This window comes from Sorex araneus, chromosome 2, assembly GCF_027595985.1.
Source record: "Sorex araneus isolate mSorAra2 chromosome 2, mSorAra2.pri, whole genome shotgun sequence".
In the NCBI taxonomy this organism is placed as follows: Eukaryota; Metazoa; Chordata; class Mammalia; order Eulipotyphla; family Soricidae; genus Sorex; species Sorex araneus.
Window position 1 is genome coordinate 97,383,358 of NC_073303.1, and position 23,094 is coordinate 97,406,451.

The following is a 23,094-nucleotide window of genomic DNA, read 5'->3' on the forward strand; positions in this document are numbered from 1 at the left end:
ATGCCCACCCCACTGTGCTATCGCTGTTCCCCAAGGCCCCTAACATTTTATATTAAATGTCATCCTAAATTTCATTTGGGATAATATCTGTTCAAGTGTAGAATACATCACTAAAGGAAGTGAGAACATTCCACTAGCATTTTGATGTATCTGTAACTTTTAATGTTTGTTTTGTTTCTTGGGTCACACCTGTGGTGTGAAGGGTTCACTTCCTGGTGGGACTAGGAAGATCATCGGGGGTGCCAGCAAGCAAACCTAGGTCAGCTGTGTGCAAAGCAGTCACCTTGCCTGAGGTACTATTGCTCTGGCCTGTTTTAACAAATTATTTTATTTTTTATTGAATCACCAAGAGATACAGTTAAAAAGCTTTCATGTTTGAGGTTCAGTTGTACAATGATCGAACACCAATCCCTTCACCTGTGCATATTTTCCATTACCAGTGTCCCCAGTATCCCCCCCACTCCAATCCCACCCCTTCCCTTACCTCTGTGGCAGACTATTTCCCCCATACTGTCTATACTTTTGGGCATTGTGGTTTGCAATACGTATACTGAGAGGCTATCATGTTTCGTCCTTTATCTACTTTCAGCACACATCTCCCATCCCAAACTATTCCTCCAGCCATCATTGACTTAGTGATCACTTCTCTATTCCAACTGCCTTCTCCCCCAGCCATAGAGCAATATTCTTGGCTCTGTCTCCACTGTCCTTGGGTGTTAATCTCATATTATGTTATTTTATGTTCCACAATGAGTGCAGTCCTTCTATGTCTGTCCCTCTGTTTCTGACTCATTTCACATAGCATGATAACCTCCATGTCCATCCATTTATAAGCAAATTTCATGACTTCATCTTTCCTGACAGGTGCATAGTATTTTATTATGTAGATGTGCCATAGTTTCTTTAACCAGTTATCTGTTCTTGGGTACTCGGGGTATTTCTAGATTCTGGCTATTGTGAACAATGCTGCAATGAACATACAGGTGCAGATATCATTTCTGCTGTGCTTTTTTTACATCTGTGGCATTGCTGGGTCATATGGAAGTGGTATTGCTGGGTCATATGGAAGCTCAATTTCTAATTTTTGAAGGAATGCCCATATTGTTTTTCAGACTGGACCAGTCACCATTCCCACCAGTAATGAAAGAGAGTCCTTTTCCCTACATCTGTGCCAGCACTGGTTGTTCTTGCTCTTTTTGTTGTGTCTTAGTCTTTTAGTCTCTGTAGTCTGAGATGATATCTCATTATTGTTTTGATTTGCATCTCCCTGATGATTAGCTATCTGGATCATTTTTTCATGTGCCTTTTGGCCATTTGTATTTGTTTTCTGAGAAAGCTTCTGTTCATTTCTTCTCCCCACTCTTTGATGGGGTTGGAGGTTTTTTTCTTATACAATTCTACTTGTATAGCCTAGATATTATTTCTTACCAGATAGGTTTTAGCTAAATATTCTTTCCCATTCCATGGGCTCTCTCTCTCTCTGTCTTTTGGTCACCGTTTCCTTTGAGGTGCAGAAGTTTCTTAGTTTAATGTAGTCTCAGGGTTTATGTTTGTTTCAACTTGCTTGACCAGTTGTGTTTCATCCTTAAAGATGCTTTTAGCTACAATGTCATGGAGGGTTCTGCCTACATTTTCCTCCATGTACTATTGAGATCTTTAATCCACTTTGATCTAACTTTTGTGCCTGGCATTAGACAGAGGTCTTAGTTCATTTTTTTTGCAGGTAGCTGTCCAGTTTTCCTTTTCCTAGCAACACTCTTGAAGAAGTTTTTGTGTTCCACTTCACATTTCTTGCTCCTTTATCAAAAATTAAGTGGTCATATGTTTTAGAGTCTGACAGAATATTCAACTCTGCTCCATTGGTCTCTGGATCTGTTTCTAGACCAATACCATGTTGTTTTAATGACTACTGCTTTGTAGTACAGTTTGAAGTTGGGGAAGATGACCCCACCCATCTTCTATTTCCCGAGGATTGCTTTAGCTATTCATGGGGGTTTATTGTTCCATATGAATTTCAGGAGTGTTTTGTCTATTTCTTTGAAGAATGTCATGGGTATCCTGATAGGGACCACATTTAATCAGTATTGTGCTTTGGGTAGTAGTGCCATTTTGATAATTTTAATTCTCCCTATCCATGAGATGTATCTCCATTTCCTGTCTTTTGGCTACAAGATTGCATTTCATGAATGAAGAGCTAGAAAAAGTAAATAAGTATTGTCTAAGGCATAGTGTATTAAAAGGATTAAGAAACTGATAACATAAAGGAAGATGGAGGCAAGGAGATAATACACTTAATTGGGAAGAGCAATACATTATAATCAAAAAAGTTAATGATTTGAATGACTGATCTTAGAACGAGGTATACTCATATTAGGGACTTTAGATTGCTTTGTAAATTATTTGACTTTAGAAAATAGGAATTCTAGAAAAGAATTTTGCTCATTGGAAATAAATTTCTCTTGACTGTTTCTAATCATATTCTCATGTTGATTTAAGTTCTAAAGTATTTGATTGATTTTTTACAGCAGGTTTAGTTGGTAGAATTTAAGTTATTGAAAGCTTTCTTTTTGCCCTTTTTAGTTTTATTTTATTCCACTAAAGTGATTCTTTAATTAAGGATCACTGAGAAAATCTGCTTCTTATATAAGGAACAATATAAAATGTGTGTCTTTTTTGTTTGTTGTTTCAGAAGTTACCCTAGCATAATAGATTTGACAAATACTTATTTTTGCCTTTTAAAATTCCATTATATTTATATTCTATGAGTGACTGAAATATAATTTAGCATGTTTAGTGTCAGAGGAGTTGAGAATGTCTTCCAGGTTCCATGATTCTGTATTTTTATAGCACACGAGGGTTTCCTGTGTTTGTTAAAAACCTATATTCTAATGGAAATTATACTGGTTGTGGTTGTTAAAAATATTAAGTACTTTTAACCTTTGGATTTTGAAGGCAATCCAGCATCCAGCAGATGAGAAATTACAAGAAAAGGCATGGGGTGCCGTTGTTCCACTAGTAGGGAAATTAAAGAAATTTTATGAATTTTCTCAGAGGTTAGGTAAGTTGGAAGTTTTCTAATTATGATTTCCTTAGTGAAAAAAGACATTTATTGACACTGGAGTAATTTAGAGTATTTCATGTTCACTTTGCTAAATTTGTGTATTTGTAAATAAAGCAAGCTTGTTAGACCGTAAAATTATAGCATAACTTTATCTTTTCTCTGCGAATAGTAATGTAGTTTTACCATTTTCCACAAGGAAATCGGGTTTCTTTGTATCCTAAGGGGTCCTAGTATGATGAGCCATTTGGTAGAATTTCTATCCACTTGTTGTCCGTAGCAAGTTATTTCCTGTATATGGCAGTTTCATCTCCTTAGACCCTTGGATTATTTGTATTATGTGTTCTTAAAATTTTTGCTGATTATGACCAGTTCATGTATCTAAAACTCCGCTGTACAAAATAGGGAGCTAATGATTTGTCCATAGTTATCTAGGGAGTTGCTAATGCAGAAAGAATGCAAAACTGTTTGCTTTTCTTCTTCCATGGGAAAATTTATTCAGTGATTAGAATTGTGCCTTCAATACAATGAGTAAGAAAAGGAAGGAATTGCCTTTCTTGGAGAAAGAGGAGGCACAGCAGGTAAGATTTAGTCATGTAGCTGCTTGTATAATTTTTAAGATGTCATTTGGAAGAATTGTGTGAATCTGTGGGTGTGGAAGAAGAGAGCTATATATGTATCTCAGAAACTTGAAGCATTTAAATTTAAGTTCTTGATACATATTTTTACATAGTTTTGATTTTTGAGTAATGAACGTGTTACATGTAATGAACACAGGCAGTTTGATGAAGAAACCATCCTGTAAGGTAGACATCAAATATCACATAAGTTAAATGTAGACCTGAGATAAAATTTGCCTCACCCACAGTTTAAAATTTTTTTCTAGTTTTCATTAAAAAATGAATTACTTCATGCTTGTTTTTAAGTCTTCAGTTGCTTTGGAAAAGTGAATAATCTAGGCAACAAATTGATAAGCTGATCTGCATTTCAGTTGGCCAGAATTAAATGATGAATCAGTAGCCATTACTTAGAGCTAGTGCTTTCTTGATTATAAGTACTCCCTGTGGCATCCTACCTTTTTAAAAATATCTTTTCTCCTTATTCTTGCTCAAAATTAGCTACGTGGCCATTTGTTTTTGCAGCCTCTTAAAGGTGAAGTTTAATAAAAGATGTGCTTAGTCTTTTTTTTTTTTATTAGAGAATTGCTGTTTTTCCTTCGGTGCCATGTTGACCATTAAATGCAAAGAAAAATAACAGTTTATTAATAAAGACAAAGACAAATAATAGTTGAGATATATTTGCATCAGTTATGCTTTATTAGAAGTAGTGTTTGTGAAGTTTCTACTCAGTACGTAATTGATTTTTATTAAGTATCTGCTGTTGGTAGAAATCACTAAATGAATAGATACAAGGTGGCGGAGACTAGGAGAGTACTGCTTTCAGAGAGAGTTTATTTTGATGGGAACAAAAGTATTGTGAAGTATGAGCTATATACTTACGTACAGCAACTCAACTCATTCTTTTATTCATCTGTAAAGCCCACCTCTCAGTTGATTGCTTTAACAAGAAAATAAATTGTGTAGTATGGAAGTTGACTTGATATATAATTACAGTATGATTAATGTTTTTTTTTTAAGTTAAGGCTTGAAATCTCACATTAATCATCATTAACACATGATTGTTCTTTGGTCTGGCATTTATTAATGTCATACTTACATACCTAACTAAGCTCTTATTTTATTTGAATATATTCTAGCATTTTCCCCTGTAATCTGTAACTAAATTACTTTTAAAGGGAAAATCTGCATTTATGTTTTAAAATACTATTAGCCTTGCATTCTGAAAGTAGTTCCTATTTCAAAGAGATGTCTTACTTAATGTAATAGATTATTAGAGTATTTATATTATGGTTCTGAGATGCCAGCCTTAAGAAACTCAGGATGTTAATTGTTAAACAAACTACTTTGTTTCCTTTAGTAGGTGAAAGAAAGTTCATATTATAAACAAACAGCAATGTACTCTCAAAGGAAGAGATTGATAATTCATTCTTAGCTATGTATAGATTAGACTATGTTGGCACAATGCCTTGAGGAAGTTACTCAGCTGCAGGTGACAGTTCCCATTTCATAAGACAAGTTGTGTAAAACGATAAAAGTAATAAAAAATGTTTCCTTTCTTTCTGATACTAAGATTCACATTCCTCATTATCTTAAACTTGAATTGGAGAATTATAAAATTGAATTAATCCCATTAAGGTTTGTATATTCTTTATATTAAAAATTTTGTTGTTGTTAAGGCACCATGATTTACGAAGTTACTGATGGTTGAGTTTCAGGCATGCAGTGTTCCTCTACCAGCCCGACCACCTTCCCTCTACCAGTGTTTCCAGATTCCCACCCACCACCCCCAACCCGCAACACCCCAGCTTTCCTCCCTGACAGGCACATTTTTGTTTGGTTGTAGTTTGGACCTTATGTTTTCAGTGTTGCTGGCTCTGTGGCTTAGATACATAGAAACACCACGTCTCCATACCGCCAGTGTGTCCACGGCCCCTGCCCTCTTCCCCTGTTATCCACCACCTGCCTCTTTTTACTTGCTCTTGTGTTTTTTTTTTTCTCCTGTTCTCAGTTCTAGGGACCAGGGTAATCTACACTGTATTCTGTTTGGCTATCTTCAGATTGTTTAACTTTAAAGGGACTTTTGTGAGAGTCAAAACCATATCATTTATGAATCTTTCACCTTTGACAAATATGAGAACGCCAACATTTTCATCTTTATTTCTCCAGAAGCAGCATTAAGAGGCCTTCTGGGAGCCTTGACAAGCACTCCGTACTCTCCTACCCAGCATCTAGAGCGAGAGCAGGCTCTTGCTAAACAGTTTGCAGAAATTCTTCATTTCACACTCCGGTTTGATGAACTTAAGGTAGGATTTTATTTTTTAACCTGAATTTTAAAAATCAAAGATCATGAAAGTGAGGACTAGGAAGAAATGTAATTCTCTTTCCTTCTTTCCTTGCTCTCCCTTTTCCCCTTTATCTCTGACTTACTCTGTTTTCTATTGTGCCTTTCCTCTTCCAACTTCCATTAGGTATCTTGTCTAAAAAAAAGTAAAATAACTGGATTCCTGACTCAAGCATTTTATAATTATTTCATAGATAACTATTTTCCTTTATTAATATATTGAACCCAATGATTTTTTGTAGATTGCCTGTTGAACATATATACTTTAATTCACGTACTTATTTGTGCTCAGTCTCCCAAGCAGTGCTTAGGATTCTTTGGGGCCCCACCAGCAATTCTGAGCTAGGAAGAGGGATAGGTACTTAGAGATGCAGTGATTCTTGGGTCCTGTGGGTTGTTGGGATTACTGGGCCCCCTGGCTGGTACTGGGGTCTGCCAGGGCCACACCGACAGTGCTCAGGACCTCCAGGGCTGCATCCCTTGATGTGGTTCCAGGAGTGGAACTCAGGTTGAGTGCATGCTAGGCCCTATTCACGGTAGATCACCCAGCCCCCAGATGTACTATGGTAATTACTCAAGCATCTCTATACATTCCTTCTTGATTTTGTTTGAAAAAATGTTTTTGGTAAATAACCTCTTAGTCTATTATATAAAAACTAAAAACAGAAAAGTGTAGTGACTGTGACTGAAAAAATAGTAGTTTTACACAATCAGTAACCGTGTAGTATAGTGTTAACATACTTTTTCGAGGGCATCTTTGACGACACCAATTTCAGTTTGTTTTTCAAAATTCCCTTCTCCACTGTCAGTGGTTTTATTTTATTGTGCTTTTTGGTGGGGATGGGTGGTGGACTGCTCTGTGTTGCTTAGGGGCTGTTCCTGGCTCTGTGCTCAGGAGTGACCCCTGGAGATGTTCAGTGCTCTGGAGACCATACATGCTGCTGGGGGATTCAAGCCGAGGTTGGCTGCAAGGAAGGCAAGTGGCCTTACCCCTTTTTTCTTTTTCGGACTCACATCCCCCTTGTTATTGATGTTGTGATGACATGGGGTTGTGTACATGCCCTGGTGTGGTCTCACACAAGATTTCAGCTGTGGTGCCAAAAATGTGCGACCAAATGTAGCTCATCAGGCTGTGGTGCCATCATACTTGGTTTCAGTGTTCACTGCACTTTGCATTCCTTTAACTCTGTTCGTTGGGAATTGGTGCTGTGACTCGTAACACCAGGGATTCTAGACGACAGGACTGCTGGGATCCACGTTGGCGTGTGGGACACTGGGTTTTTTAGTTCATGACCCTTCATCAGCAAGAAGGGCACTGCTATTTCTCCAGATAGTTTTTATCCTATAATGGGTATTAGAGATTAGGAAAGGTTTTCTTAACTAGTGAAAACTATGTTTGGAAGATTTTTTATTTACATATACTATCATTTAATAATTAATATCCTTTTCTTCCATAAATGTTTTTAGATGACAAATCCTGCCATACAGAATGACTTCAGCTATTATAGAAGAACTTTGAGTCGTATGAGGATTAACAATGTTCCAGTAAGTGAATGCTCTTAAGCAGTGGTGATAATTCAGTTCTCAATTTATACAATTTATTTTTTCATTTGTTACTTGCTTATTCAGATACAGTTAAAGTCTGTAATAATACTAATTATGAAAATTATAACTGTGGAAAGAAAACACAATGTAATAAATCATACTGTGTTTACCTTTATTACTATTTGATCCCTTAAATTTCCAAGACTTCTTCAATAAAAGTGCTTTTTGTTTGTATAACTTAAGAAAACCCTACTTTTTTTTTTTTTTTTCTTTTTGGATCACACCCAGCGATGCACAGGGGTCACTCCCGGCTCTGCGTTCAGGAATTCCCCCTGGCAGTGCTAATGGCTAATATGGGATGCTGGGAATCGAACCTGGGTTGGCCGCATGCAAGGCAAACATCCTACCTGCTGTGCTATCACTTCAGCTCTAACCCTACATATTTTAACACTTAAAGTTTTGGGAGTTAATGGTTGTGTTTCTGTTGCCGTTGTTCTCATCATCCTAGAATAGATTAAGTAATATAGTACTGAAGAGAATATCCCTCTATTGGAAAAAAATCATAATACTTGAAAGAGGAGAGAGTGAGATTGTGAGTTTTAAGCATTTCTTAGCTAGCAAAGCATTTCTTCTGGTGTTTCAGACTTATTAGTTGCTAGACGTCCTCCTCTTGTTTAATAAATACTGTTTTGTACCTGCAAGGAGTCAAATATTAAGTAAAACTTTAACTATAAGGCAGATTTTTTTTTCCCCTCGAGGTGCTTTGAGTGTCTACATTGTGATAATTAGTGTCGAAAGTCTAGTGTCAGCTTTAGCCCAAGCTGAAGAGTTTAATAGAATAATAATGTGAATATGTAGAAAGTACAAAAGACCATGAGAAGTTTTAATAATTCCAAACAAAGGGGAATATTTTGTTTTTGTTTTTATCATTGAGTAAAGACTTCATGAAGTTGTTGCTTGGAGATATTCCCTGGATTATAAGACAGATTTCTCTTCCATGAAGCGTCTGTTACTTGTGACAGTCTGGTTTTGCATAGACTGATACCTTCTTGCAAGGCTGACCTTATCTAGATGTGTTTTTCATACTCTGTCAAATGAAAGCCAATACTCAGTTCTTAATTATAGCATACAGCAATCACTTAATATCCAAAACATTAGTCATCCCTGTATTGTTTTACCATCTATCAGTTCATTTGTTTTCAAGTGAAATCTTCCTTAAATCTATTCCTTCATCCATCTTTTCATCTCTTAATACTTCTCCCAATTGAAAGCCTTAATCCACTTTCATTTTGGTAACTATTTTCAAACAGTTAAACTCATTTTTGACCTTTTCTTTTTCAGTATCGTCTGTCTGCTGTCATTGGTTTACATTCTTTAAAACATTGACTTGTCATTTTTTCTCCAATCTGTATCAAAGAAAAATAGATTCTTAAGTTAGTACTTACGACACTATAATATGACCCCATCTTTCTCTGGCTGATACTTCATAGTACACTGAATATTTGAATTATATAGAATTGCATTCTACCTGATTATTTGCAAACATACTCTTCCATTCTGACTGGTTGGAATACTGCTATTCCTGCCCACCATCACAGAACTCAAGAATTCTTCTTAGGCAGACTAAGTCTAAGTCTGCCTCCATTTCCTTTTCCCCCTCACCTCTTAGTATTTAATTAAAGATGATGCATCGGTGGGCTGGAGTGATAGCACAGCGGGTAGGATGTTTGCCTTGCATGCGGCCTCCCCTGAGCACCGCCAGAGATAATTCCTGAGTGCAGAGCCAGGAGTGACCCCTGTGCCTCGCCGGGTATGACCCAAAAAGCAAAAAAAAAAAAAAAAAAAAAAGATGATGCATGGGTGTGTGAGAGTTTCTAAAGAAGTTAGGGTGCAGTATTAGTTATTATTATTTTTTTTTAGTTATCTTTTCATTGCCTGAACATCTAGGACATTTTCACATATATATGTGTGTGTATACATACACACACACACACACACACACACGCTAACACACACATGACTTTTTATATATCAGAGTTTTACTTAATTGCTTAGGGTTTTGTTGTTGTTGTTTTGTTTTGGGGCCATATCTGGTGGTGCTTAGGGGTTACTTCCAATTCTGCACCCAGGAATTTCTCCTGGTGGTGCATGGGTTACCCATGGATGCTGGGGATTGATCCCGGATTGGCTGTGTGCAAGGCAAGCTTCTTACCCACACTGTACTTTCACTCCAGCCTCCTAATTGATTAGTATTTTTAAAATGTTATTCTTATTTATTTATTTGTTTTTGGGGGACTCCCAAATGATGCTCTGGAGGATGGGGAGCCAGTCCAGCAACTTGGCCAACTGGGCCAATGTAGGTCAGACTAAGGGCCCAAAGATGCAATGATGTTAGGCCTTGTGGTGTCAGGAATTGCCTGGGCCCCTCCAGTGATGCTTGGGGGCATTCAGGGCCACCGCCGTTGGTGCTGAGGGGACCGTGGAGTACCAAGGACTGAACCCAGTACTGGGGTCAGCCACTGTTAAGGCATACGCCTTAACTCCTACATAGTGTATCTCTTTTTGGCCCCATAACTTTTTCTTCTTTTCAGCCAAAGTAAAATAGGCTTTTTAAAATTTATTTTATTTTTTACGATTTTATTTTTATAAAGTTGTTCACGATGATTTATTATATGCAATATTCCAGCACCAATCTCACCACCATTATACCCTCCCACCACCATTATTTTCAATTTTCCCAACCACCACCCAAGCCTGTCCCAGTAGCAGGCCCTACATAATTTATTTTGTATTGCTTGTTATGATGAATTCGCTAAAAATGATCAAAAAAGATTTCCTTAGAAGAAAATATGTGAAAATTGTTTTAGCACACACTGGGGCCATTAAACCCTTGTATGAGAGATTACTAACATGTTGTTACAGGTTAAACCTATGTGTTAATATTTTTTAATTGAGATTGATTGCCTTCTACATTACATCTCATCCAATATGGTGTACTACTCCTGGTATATCTGTGTAGAGTGTGAGATGTTGCATCCGCATTCTCTAGGAATTTTTAATGGGGTAATAATGGCTGGAGTTAAATTTTTAACTGAATGGTGAGTTTGAAAATCGAAAGCATTTCTGCAGTTTGTTGATCTCTTTCGAGATTTATTTATGGGTCTCTGGATCATTCACTTAATGAGTTTATATGACACCAGAGGCAGTTCGTGTGCATGACTGCCAGGCTCCTAGAAAAACAGGGAAGATGGAGGAGAGGTAGCCCATCCCTGACTCCATGAATGCCTGGAGATTTTTGGTCACAAACTATGCATACCTGAGTTTTTCAACAGATTAATTCCTGGATGAGGCTTGTCATGTGCCTATAGAGTCTGGCTGTGAGCATGGTGGTGATTGGTTTCTGGAGGTTTTCCACTGCTGGGGCTTTGTTTGGGCAGATGGTGGGCTCACCTGCCCCACTTCTGGGTACCTCAGATACGAGACTCAGGTGGTGTAGGGCCTGGAGGCATCTCTGCAGCATGTCAGTCTCATCTAAGATTTATTTATGAGTCTAGCGAAATAGTTTTTGTTGAAAGAAATTTTCTTAGAGTATTGTGAAAGGAGGGAAAGAGAGGAGTATGTGTTCAAGAGATAACACAGTCTTGGCTAAAGAGCCAATTTTTTTGTTTTGTTGTTGTTGTTGGTGGTGGTGATGGTGTGTATCTCGCCAAGAATCAAACCCAGGGACTCAGATGCAAATCATGTACTCTTAACACTGAGCGTTTTTGCCTAATGTCGTTTTTAATGCTTCCTTTTGTTTTCCCTTTTTATCCTGCTGTTGTTGTGATGACCTGGGGTTACAGGTCTCAGTTGTGGTGTTCACGCACTTCACCTGCAGTGCTCACGTACTTTGTTATGGCATCCAAAATGGCAGTGTTGCTCAGATCTTGCTAAGCCTATGGGTTGGTGCAGGGAGCGCACTCATGGCCACATGTCTACAAGGCAGGTGCTCTACATTCAAACCCCCTTCCTGTTTTTAAAAAGTAGGTGTGTGTGTGTGTGTGTGTGTGTGTGTGTGTGTCTAAAAATTTGTTTGAAATATTTATTACATTAATTCAGTAAGCATTAAGAGACAGGCACTCTGCAAAACTGTTTCATAAAATGATACTGAAGACTCTTACTTTGCACGCAGGCAGAAGGAGAAAATGAAGTTAATAATGAGTTGGCAAATCGAATGTCTTTGTTTTATGCTGAGGCGACCCCAATGCTGAAAACCTTAAGTGATGCTACAACAAAGTTTGTTTCAGAGGTAAGCATTTCCTGGGAAGTAATTTTTTTCCATTCTTCTTTTACCTATCTATAATTGTAATGACCTCAGCAAGATTCCATGATCATTTTTGTTTTTTTTTCGGGGTAACACCCAGTGGTGCTCAGGGATCACTCCTTGCAGGCTCACTCCCAGCTCTTGAGGCAGGCTTTCAACCCTGAAGAGAACCGAATGAATGGGAAAAATTATTTACCCAATACCCATCAGATAAGAGGTTAATATCCAGGATATGCAAGACATTAGTACAAGAAAAAAACTCAGTTCCATCAAAAAATGGGGAGGAAAAAAATGAACAGAAACTTCCTCAAAAAAAGAATTAGAAATGGCCAAAAGGCACATGAAAAAATGTTCTACATCACTTATCATCAGGGAGATGCAAATAAAGACAACAATGTGATACCATCTTACACCACAGAGACTGGCACACATCAAAAAGAACAACAACAACCAGTGCTGGTGTGGATACGGGGAGAAAAGGACTCTCCTTCATCGTTGGTTGGGAATGCCGACTGGAAAAAGGGTATCCCAAACAAGGGTATCCCTCGAAAAATTAGAAATTGAGCTTCCATATGACCCAGCAATACCACTCTTGGGGGTACAAAAAAGCACAGTAGAAAAGACATCTGTACCTGTATACTCGTTGCAGAACTGTTTACAATAGCCAGAATCTAGAAACAACCGAGTGCCCAAGAGAACAGACGACTGGTTAAAGAAACTTTGGGGGGCTCGAGTGATAGCACAATGGGTAGGGTGTTTGCCTTGCACTCGGCCAACCCCAGTTCGATTTCCAGCATCCCATATGGTCCCCCAAGCACTGCCAGGAGTAATTCCTGAGTGCAAAGCCAGGAGTAACCCCTGTGTATCGCCGGGTGTGACCCAAAAAGCGAAAAAACAAAAACAAAAACAAAAAACTTTGATACATCTCCACAATGGAATTCTATGCAGCTTTTAGGAAAGATGAGTCATGAAATTTGATTATAAATGGATTGACATGGAGAGCATCATGCTAAGTGAAATGAGTCAGAAAGTGAGGGACAGACATAGAAGAACTGCACTCATTTGTGGAATATAAAATAACATAATATGAGACAAACACCCATGGAATAGTAGAGACAAGGGCCAGGAAGATTGTCTCCATTACTTATTAAAGATTTTTATTTTTTGGTACTGGGGATGTCACCCCAGACCTATAAAACATGCGTTGTATCCTTTAGCTACATCTCATGCTAAATATGAACATACAATTTTAAGTATTACGTCTCAGTGACAGAATCCTGAGCCTATTCTTTTCATGCTCCTTTCACATACACATTTCACAAACTGAAGTTTACCTTTTTTTTCCCTCCCAGCTTTGCCCTTTCCTGATTGCATATGCAAATAATTATGGTGTATCCTACATTTATTTCTTTCTCTCCCTGCTCCCTCCCTATTGTCTTCTCCAGCAGGTGGGTCTGGTTGGCATTCATACCTGCATTCATAGAGGGAAATCCTAGTCCCTCTTTTGCAGACTCTTCAGATTGACCTTCTGCCCTTTCACATGAATTACTGCATTGATAATTCCAACTTTCGGGCCTACACTCAATTACACTCAGAGCTTACTCCTGGCTCTGAGTCCAGGGATCACCCCTGGAGGTGTTCAGGGGACCTAATGGGGTGCTGGAGATTGAACCTGGATTGGCCATGTGCAAGGCAAATGCCCTACCTGCTGTACTATCACTTTGGCTCTATTCCAACAATCTTGTGTCTTCTGTTCTTGCCTCGCATTAGTCCTGTTTTCAAAGAACAGCTAAGTTAAAGCCACATTCCTTTTCTCTTTTGGTAAAAATGTCCTCCAGATAAAATCCACTTGTCTCATGGCTCTCTGCACCCTCTCTGTTGCTGTAGCTTTATCCAGCTGGAATATAAATTCCTCTCTTCCACATAGTAGGGTCCACTATCTTGCACATAGCTATTTCTCAAGAGTTTAGAACTGTGCCAAGATTCTAATGTATACCCAAGTTGGTAGTTGGAACCAAATTGTAAAATTGTAGTTTTTTTTTATGGGTAAGGTAGGGTTTAAGTTATATGTAAGTTATAACAATTTTTTTTTGTTTCCTATATTTTTGCAGAATAAAAATTTACCAATAGAAAATACTACAGATTGTCTAAGTACCATGGCTAGTGTATGCAGAGTCATGCTTGAAACGCCGTGAGTATAAACTGATCTTGTCACTTTAACGGATTGTTGAAATGGTTATTTTAGCATGAATATCTCTCATTTGGAAAGTGGAAATTAAGTACTTGCAAGGTATACAGGTGTTAGTATATGAATAAAACAAAAGTTACTTAGTAGCTTAATGGAGCTTATAATTAAGTGTAAAGTTAGTTTTCAGAAGCCTCATACCAAGACAACTAAATTCTTCCTCAACAAATAGGGATTTTGTGGTGCCCTTTTAAATGAGATTTTATAGCTCTTTGATTATGCTTCTCATAAACATTCTCCCTGTTTTTCCAATAAAGAACTTTGTATCTTTTTGAGTAGAGAACTAGAGTTTGTCTTCTACTTATCCTTCCATAGTGAGTAGTCCCATATTTTCCACACTGACCTGAATTATCTTCTGGATTTCGCTCCTATTTTTGATGTATACCCCAATATTTTCTGACTAGATTTTTCAACAGGCAGAAAGCACCATCCCCACTTCCAGATTTCTGAGTAATACATGTTTTTGCTAGATTATTTTTCATTTTTATAAAGTTGTTTATTTCTAAACCACTACTAATACATCATCTTATTGGAAAGCTTGTGGAATAAGAGGGCAATTATCATCTTCATCCTCTCATTTAAGAGAGTGATATCCTAGGAAACTAAGGGCATTCTATTTTTAAGTGCACAGTGACCAAACCCCCAAGTGTTTGCTAGAATGTCTCCATACTAGTTTGAGAGTATTAGTACTGTGCCATTTTGCATTAATAGACAAAAGTCCTCTATCTTTTATCTCAAATGAGAAGAGTATAATCATAGTTAATTAAAATTAAATTCCAGTAATAATGTGTTTATATTGACTACCCCTTGATAGAAAGGTACACTTCATTCTATTTGTTTTTGTGAGTTTTTTTTCCTGCTGTTTTTTTGTTTGCTTGCTTGTTTTTGCTTTTTGGGTCACACCAGGCGATGCATAAGGGTTGCTCCTGGCTCATGCACTCAGGAATTATCCTGACGGTACTCGGGGGACCATATGGGATGCTGGGAATCAAACCTGGGTCAGCCACATGCAAGGCAAATGCTCTGCCTGCTGTGCTATCGCTCCAGCCTCCATTCTATTGTACTTGTGACTTTTATCATATTGACTATAACAGCTGTAACAAAGGACCCACCCCAAACTTCGGCAGTACTTAACTATTTTTAGTGTTGTTCACAAGCAGATGGAATTCCTGAATTACAGGTGTATTTAGGGACAATATGTGACTGAGTACTACTGCACTGCCTGATTTCTGGGACTCTCTATAGCATGGGCTAGGGGCAGCATTGCATTAGCATCTGTTTGAGACCTTAACAGTAACCATATCAACTGGTGAGTTGAGTCAACTCATTAACTGGTGATATACCTCTTCCAACTATATCTTCTTCTCTCTCCAGAGAATACAGAAGCAGATTTACAAATGAAGAGACGGTGTCATTCTGCTTGAGGGTAATGGTTGGGGTCATAATACTCTATGATCATGTACACCCAGTGGGAGCGTTTGCCAAAACTTCAAAAATTGATGTAAGTTATTTTATGTAGTGATGGATGTTTCCATAGATATTGGTCATGGGCTTTTAAGAGTTGGCAGACTGTATCTTGCCATAGAACTAAGTTTCTAGCTTATTGTAATGGTGGATATTGGTCTCCTGCTATCTTGCTGTAGTTCTTACAATCTGGATAGAGTAGAACGATGAAAAGATAATGATTATTTTCTTGAGAGTGTTTCCTTGTAGCAATACCTCAGTTATATGTGTTTTTTGGGATGTATTTGTCAATATAAATATCTATTAGATACTATAAGAGCTTTTAGAACTTGTATCCTTCTATTCCATTGTTCCAAAACCTTTTGAGCAAAGTACTTGCAAATGTATATGAGAAGTCAGTTGAAGTGCTGCAGTGGAAAAATTTGAAGACTTTATTTTCCTTTTCCCCTGTCATAAAAATTTGTTGCTATCACATGTATTTCCTTTTATCTACATTAGACACTTTTTTCCTTTTCTTTTTTGGGCCATATCTGTCAGCTTGCTCCTGGCTTTGTGCCAGGGATCGCTCCTGGCGAGGCGTGGAGGGGTGCCATATGTGTTCTTGTACCTGTGTATTACTGCTTTGGCCCCACTTTATAAAACTTAAATTAGGAATAAATTTTGGTTTCTGCGTTTGGTAATTACTCTCCTAATTCTTTCACATCTGGTTCTTTTGATTACATACAGCCAGTGTTTGGCTAAAGCTCTCTTCCACTGTCCCTCTCACAGGAATCCTGGCTCTAAACATTTTATATTTAGATTGCTGCTGGCTAGCTAGTCCTTTGCTTTCATCCTCTGTAATGCACTATAGCACTGTAGCACTGTCGTCCTGTTGTTCATTGATTTGCTCAAGTGGGCACCAGTAACGTCTCCATTGTGAGACTTGTCGTTACTGTGTTTGGCATATCGAATACGCCACAGGTAGCTTGCCAGGCTCTGCTGTGCGGGCGGGATATTCTTGGTAGCTTGCTGGGCTCTCTAAGAGGGATGGAGGAATCGAACCCAGGATGGCCATGTGCAAAGCAAACGCCCTACCCGTCATGCTATCGCTCCAGTCTATCCTCTGTAATGACAAAGAGTGAACTTGTTTTTCAAGTGATTACTGGGTCCCAGGAACTTTACATTTGTTCTTGCACATAACTCTGAAAATGCCCCTAGGATATAGGTATTATCTTCTCTACTGATAGAGAAATTAAACTTTAGGGGAAATTGAAGTGTGGTTGCTGTATAAATGGTAGAATGGGAATTTTGAGTCTGCATCTCCTAGGCTTCCAAAGCCCATGTTATTTGTGCTATGGCAGCTTATCACAATAACCAGGCTAATGTTTATTTATCATCTGCACCAAGGTAACCTATTACCAGTTCCTGCTATTAGACTTGTCAACTCCAAGAAATAATCTTGATTTTCTTAAGCATTAGTCCTATACAGGTTTTTTCGGTTCAGCAAAATTCTGGTCTCTGTGGGATACAAATTTTGTTTTGACTTTCATGTACCTTGACAACTCCTTTTTTACTTGTTAACATGTTCATCTGTTCCTTAAAGGTGATCCAACACCTTTCTGGGAAATGGACCAGTAGACCAGACCCTCAGTTTATCATGGTGTTGGTCATGCTGTGTTTGACTAGTTTGGTTCTCAAAAAATTTGATTTGAAAAATTGAGACTAATTCCACTTGAGTAAATTTTTCTTTTTAACTCCCCTGTTCTAAGAATGATTATCTTGGTGTTTCTCAGAGGTAATCTCTCAGAGATAATTTCTCAGAAGTTCTGGGGTTGGAGTGATAGTGCAGTGGGGAGGCTTTTCCCTTGCACACAGCTGACCTGGGTTTGATCTCCGGCATTTCATATGGTCCCCAGGCACCACCAGGAGTAATTCCTGAGTACAGAGACAGGAGTAACTCTTGAGCATTGCCTAGTGTGACCCCAAAACAAAACCAAATTTCCATCCTGTGTTGAATACTAGGTGATAAAAAGAGGTGTTTTTACCTTCCCTGTTTCTTTTTCTTCTTAGATGAAAGGTTGTATCAAAGTTCTTAAGGATCAGCCTCCTAATAGTGTAGAAGGTCTTCTAAATGCTCTCAGGTATGTGTCATTAGAGAAAGTGTTTCTAAATATAAATAGCATAAAGGATATGAGTCTGAATGTTCAAGTTACGGATTTGAAGGTCTTGGATGCTTATTGGTAATCTTGCTTTAAAATACTGGTTACTGTATTTTTATAGTGTGTGTGTGAGCACGGAGGGAGGGGTGTTGCAGGGATTGTATGTGCACAAGTAAGAATGGCAATGTCATTTCTTTGTTAGAGGCTGGGTTTTACTTTTTGCCCCTCTTGAAGCATTGACTGAGTTTATTTTTCAGTGAGAGTAATCATACTATAATCACAAATAAAACTCAGAAAAAAGAAAAATTTAGAAAAATTAAATCTCCCTGTTTTGAAATAAATCCTTTAACTCTGTGATAGGTATGCACTGCTGAGTTTTTTCCTTTATACCAACCAGTTGTAGCAATGTTAATGCTTCACTCATATCATTCATAAAGGGGGTTTTCTAGGGCCAGCAAGACAGCTCAAAGGATTGGAGTGTATGCCTAGAAAGTGGAGGTCTCCGTAGTTTGGTAGTCCCCCCAGCACCCCATTGTTGGGCCTGAGCACAGAACTATCAGGCCTGCATAGTTGTGTCAAGTATCACCTGAGCAGTTCTTGGGAAGACACCTTACCCCCCCAAAATTTAAAAGAAGTGCCAGAGAGATAGAATGATGGGCACCGGCCTTCCATGTAGGCAACCCAGGTGTGATCCCTTAGGCACCACCAGGAGCCATCTCTGAGCACAGAGTCAGGAGTAAGCCCAGCACACTGATGAGTATGCATGCACACACACATGCGTGCACAAGCATGTATGCACATGCACACTGCCCCCCCCCAAATCAAATGAAAAAGGCATTTTTCTAATTCCTAAAAGTTCCTAACAATCATTTATATATACCTCTAAAGTGCAATGATATTTCTTGAATTACTTTATTAGTTAATTAGCCAATTACTAGAGATGATCATTCTGACATTTTCCTCAGTACCCAACTGTCACGGAATCACGATCACGAAATCCCGTTAATCACCGATTTCTCGGGCGGGCTCAGTAACATCTCATTTTGTCCTTTCCCTGAGATCTTAGAAATCTATCTCAACTTGGCCCTCCTAACGATGTTGCACTGGGGGCTCTTCAGGGTCAGGGGAATGAGATCCAGCTTGTTACTGGATTTTACATATAACTACACCATGGGAAGCTTGCAAGGCTGTCTGTCCCATGTGGGCAGGAAACTCTCAGAAGATTGCCATTTTCTCCCAGAGGGAGAAGTAGGCTAAAGATATTGCTTCTGGGAGCTTGCTTTTAAGTCTCTCTCTGGATGTTGGCCATTGATGGGATTACACACACCTGGGTTCCTCTGCCGGTACCTTCATGCATGAGGCCTGTCCGAACGTGTGGAGAGGGGCCTTCAGCATGGCTGTAGCTAGGTTCCGGAGGTCTTTGGCCACTGGGAGCTCTGCTCGGGGTGGGGAGGGAAACTGGAGCCCATCCCCTCCGAGGGGCCCCAGGGAAGACAGCCAGGCGTGTGGGCAAGAGACTCTTTGCCAACTGTCAGCAACCTAAAATTTTGAAATAGGAGTGTAACTGCGTACAAACAGACATTGTATATTTTTGTGGTAACTTCCAGTGGAAATTTTCTGTGGAATCACTAATTTAATAATCTGTAGTTAAGAGAAAGCAAGAAAACATGCCTAGCATTCTCCAAAGCCAGTGGAGAAATGGAAATGCCTTTCTTTGATCACAAGTGAAAGAGACTTAGAACTGGAAATTAGTGCTAGGTAATTGCTTTTTTTCATTAAAGAGTAAAGGGATGGACAGATAGTATAGGAGCTAAGATACTTGTGAAGCCCAGATGGCCACATAATGGTCCCCAAGCACTGCCAGGGGTCACTTTTGAGCATAGAGCCAGAAATAGTCCTGTTTGAGCACCACTGGGTCTGACCCAACAGACTAACTCCCCCCACCCCACCCTCCAAGAAAGAAAAACCCAACAAATAAATTCAGAAGTTGAAAAGCATTATGCACTTGGAAAAAGACTTTACCCTTCCCTCCAGTCTTACCTCTGTTTTTGCCATGACTAGAGGCTGCACACATATTTGGTTGTGTTAGGTTGTGTTGGGTTGTGGTACCTGCACATTATTTTAGTTTTAATGCAGAGAGATCACATCCTTTAATTACAGGGCTCGTGCATACCAGGTCCTGGGATAGGAGGAGTGGGGGAGCCAGGTATCAACATGTACTGGTCAAAAACCACAGACAGTAGAGCAGCTCGGTATGACAGGCACACCTGCCAGGGTCATGGTTGGCACGTGTAGGCAGCATTGGGAATCAAACCCATGGCCTTATGCTTGCAAGCCGACACCTCAGCCACTGAGCCATCTCCTGGCCACTTGATCAGAGTGTGATGTGGCTCTCCTTGACACTGTCCAGGGACTCGCTTGAAATTGTTTATCATCATGTTCCACAGAAGTAGCAAGAACTGGTGCCTATATGGGTGGATAGGAACAGTTCCTGAGTTGCTTGCAGCACATTACATTTCATTGTCATTTTAGAAGACTTGCCTGACGAATTGAATCCACTGCAGTGATGCTTCTTTAAAATCAGTGTTTTTCTTGTTTTTTGTTTTGTTTTTTTTGTCTTCGCTTTTAAGGTACACAACAAAACATTTGAATGATGAGACTACCTCCAAGCAAATTAAATCCATGCTGCAATAACAGTTCTGGAATAAGCACCTGCTGTAGAAGACAGTATTCTGCAATGACTGAGAATGCACAGTTTTTTAGTGATTGCAATTACTATCTCATTTACTCTTGCTTTTTATTTCTTTCCTCTGTTCCTCTTCCCTCTTTTTTAATCATGTTCTTGTTCTTAAGACTTCTTTTCTGTGCCAAAATCAGTAAAGTTATACTCGGAAGGGATCTTGTCCTTTTAAACAGGCCATCTGAGGCAGCTAAATATGCATTGCATTTGGGTCTCTACTGAGGAAAAAAAATCTGTGACTTGAACTAAATATTTTTAAATGTGGATTTTTTTTGAAAACTAATATTTAATATTGCTTCTCCTGCATGGCAAACTGCCTATTCTGCTATTTAAAAACCCTTGATGACTTTATTTTCTACTGCCGCTTTTTTCATGTGCAGCCAAAATGAAAATGTTTAAATTAACTGTGTTGTACAAATGGTACCTAACACAAACTTTTTTAAATTAGTAAGACTCTTGTTTAAAGTTTTAAGTTTGCATTTTGACTTTTTTTTGTAAGGATGTATGTTGTGTGTTTAACCTTTATTAACTAATGTTAAAAACTGTGATGTGTGCGTAGATTATTACGTATGCATGTTCCTGTTTAAGAATGGCTGTTGATGATAAAAATAAAAATCAGCTTTCATTTTTCTAAGTGTGGCTTGGTTTACTGATGTTTTGTTTTTAGACTTCTAAAGCTTTCCCCCTATATATTTTTTATGGAATGCATATACACATTATATAATTTTCCCTTAAGGGGAGAACTGGGTGTCTTAAATAGTATTTTTGTTTATAGTTGTCTCTGTGCAAAATTTTAATTGTTTTTGCAAATCTTGATAATGCAATAAGATCAGTGATTTTGTCATAAACTTATTACCATTTCTTCATGATTTACTTTTGTATGGATTTTAGTAATAGAAGGGAAATTATATACTTTCATGATTAGCAGTTACCATGAGTGAGAAGGTAACATTGTGACAGCAAGAGTGTGGAAGGAAGACCAGCCCTTAATAGAGTGAGAGGAAGAGAGTAACTCTGAGGGGTACTTCTCAGGAGAGGATTGAAGACCATGATATTGGTGGGAGCAGTGAGCATGTTTAGTAATTTAAGGTCATAAGACCGTAATCATGACTTTCCAGTCTCATGATTGAGGGGAGCTGGTTAAAGGTGTTTGGAATAGCCATTCTGGTGGTTAAGTGAGAGGAATGGCTGAACTGGGATGTAATCACGAGACGTAATTACAGGAAATTGTCCTGCGGCTCCCATCAGAAGCCTGCTTGACGGCACACAGTCCCAGCAGCCACAGCCCGTGCCAGGCGTCTTGCTGACAACTTCCATGTTTTCCAGCTTCACATCCAGCCAGACTGTGTGCATTGCTGTGTGTGGCGTCATGCTACTATAATTCTCATCTGACTGGTCCCTGAACACATCCTCTCCTCCTCCTCCTCATGCTCAGCAGATACCAGCTCTCATTTGTCAAGGACCACGTTGTCCTTGAAAACTGTCCTTAAATGCTTAACAGAGTCTTCCAGGTTGATGATGGCATTTACCCTTAAGGCACTAAGCATATCGCAGTGGCTTCCTCAAAAGTTACACCCATCTGGAACCTGGAAAATGTGACCAACTTTATTTGGAACAAAAGGGCTTTTATAGGTGAAATGATCTGGAGATGAGACCAGCCTGGATTTGGAAGGGCCCTGACAGGGAGAAGACCGTGTAAGAGAGAAGGAAAGGGGACTGAACACAAGGCCATATGAAGCCGGTGAGCGGTGTGGCTCTAAGCCCAGGAACCAAGAAGTAGGGCCAGAGTTGTGGAAGACCTCCCCAGAACTTCTGGAGTTAACCAACCCAGCCAGCACTTTTTGATTTCAGACTCCTACTTCCGGGACTGGGAGAGGAGAATCTCTGTTGCACTCAGTTTGCCATCCAGTTTGTGGTGATTGGTTATGGCAACACACGTATCTCATCAGATACCTCCAATATCTGACTGCACTTCAGAATATCCTTTCTGAGACTGAGAACTTGAGAGAAAGCTTTGACTGATCTTTCTTCAGTGTCCCAAGGACATTGTCCAGAACCCAAATTTGGGTAGGTGCCAAGTTGAATGTTTGAATCGAGTGTGAATGGATACAGAAAAGTAAAGGCAGCTGGAATAGAGAATTATGGCTGTGGCCTTTGCAGTTAAGTGGCTCATACTCTGCATATTGAAGAATAAGTGGGAAAATCTCTTTTAACTCTTGCAGGGTTAGCAGACTGGTCCAGTCTGCTGTCCACCTGTTAATGTACAGCCTGTGAACTAAGAATAGTTTTTACATTTTTAAAACATTGAAAAAAACGCAAAAAATATTTTGTGTTGTGTAAAGTATATAAATTCAAATTCCAGTGTCCATAAATAAAATTTTATTGGAACATGGTCTCATTTGTTTTCATGTTATTTATGGCTACTACACACTGTGTTCTTGTGACACAGACCGTCTGTCCCTCAGAAGCTGGTTTACTAGCTGTCTGACCCATTATAAAAATTGCCCAATCCTGCCTCTACGTACAGGTTTATTGGAGACCCTCATACAATGGAAGTACAGTGCTATAAATAATGAAAAGAACCTTGCTTGCTGACAGGAAATGAATTTCATTTCAGGTCTAATACTCAGAGGCCAGAGA

The 23,094-nt window shown here is 38.9% G+C and overlaps 1 protein-coding gene across 10 annotated transcripts in view; it reads left to right on the forward strand.

Annotated features, from left to right (window-relative positions):
• The window catches only part of CYRIB (CYFIP related Rac1 interactor B), a 146,081-nt gene extending 123,234 nt beyond the window's left edge, over positions 1–22,847 (forward strand). For all 10 annotated transcript variants that reach the window (XM_055125510.1, XM_055125507.1, XM_055125506.1 and 7 more), the window contains 8 exons: positions 2,953–3,058; positions 5,845–5,981; positions 7,487–7,564; positions 11,736–11,852; positions 13,979–14,058; positions 15,487–15,613; positions 17,626–17,696; positions 20,345–22,847. In XM_055125510.1, coding sequence (XP_054981485.1) covers positions 2,953–3,058; positions 5,845–5,981; positions 7,487–7,564; positions 11,736–11,852; positions 13,979–14,058; positions 15,487–15,613; positions 17,626–17,696; positions 20,345–20,408 — 780 coding nt within the window. In that variant the 3' untranslated portion in view covers positions 20,409–22,847. The remainder of the gene's footprint in view (positions 1–2,952; positions 3,059–5,844; positions 5,982–7,486; positions 7,565–11,735; positions 11,853–13,978; positions 14,059–15,486; positions 15,614–17,625; positions 17,697–20,344) is intronic.
• The last annotated feature ends 247 nt before the right edge of the window (positions 22,848–23,094 follow it).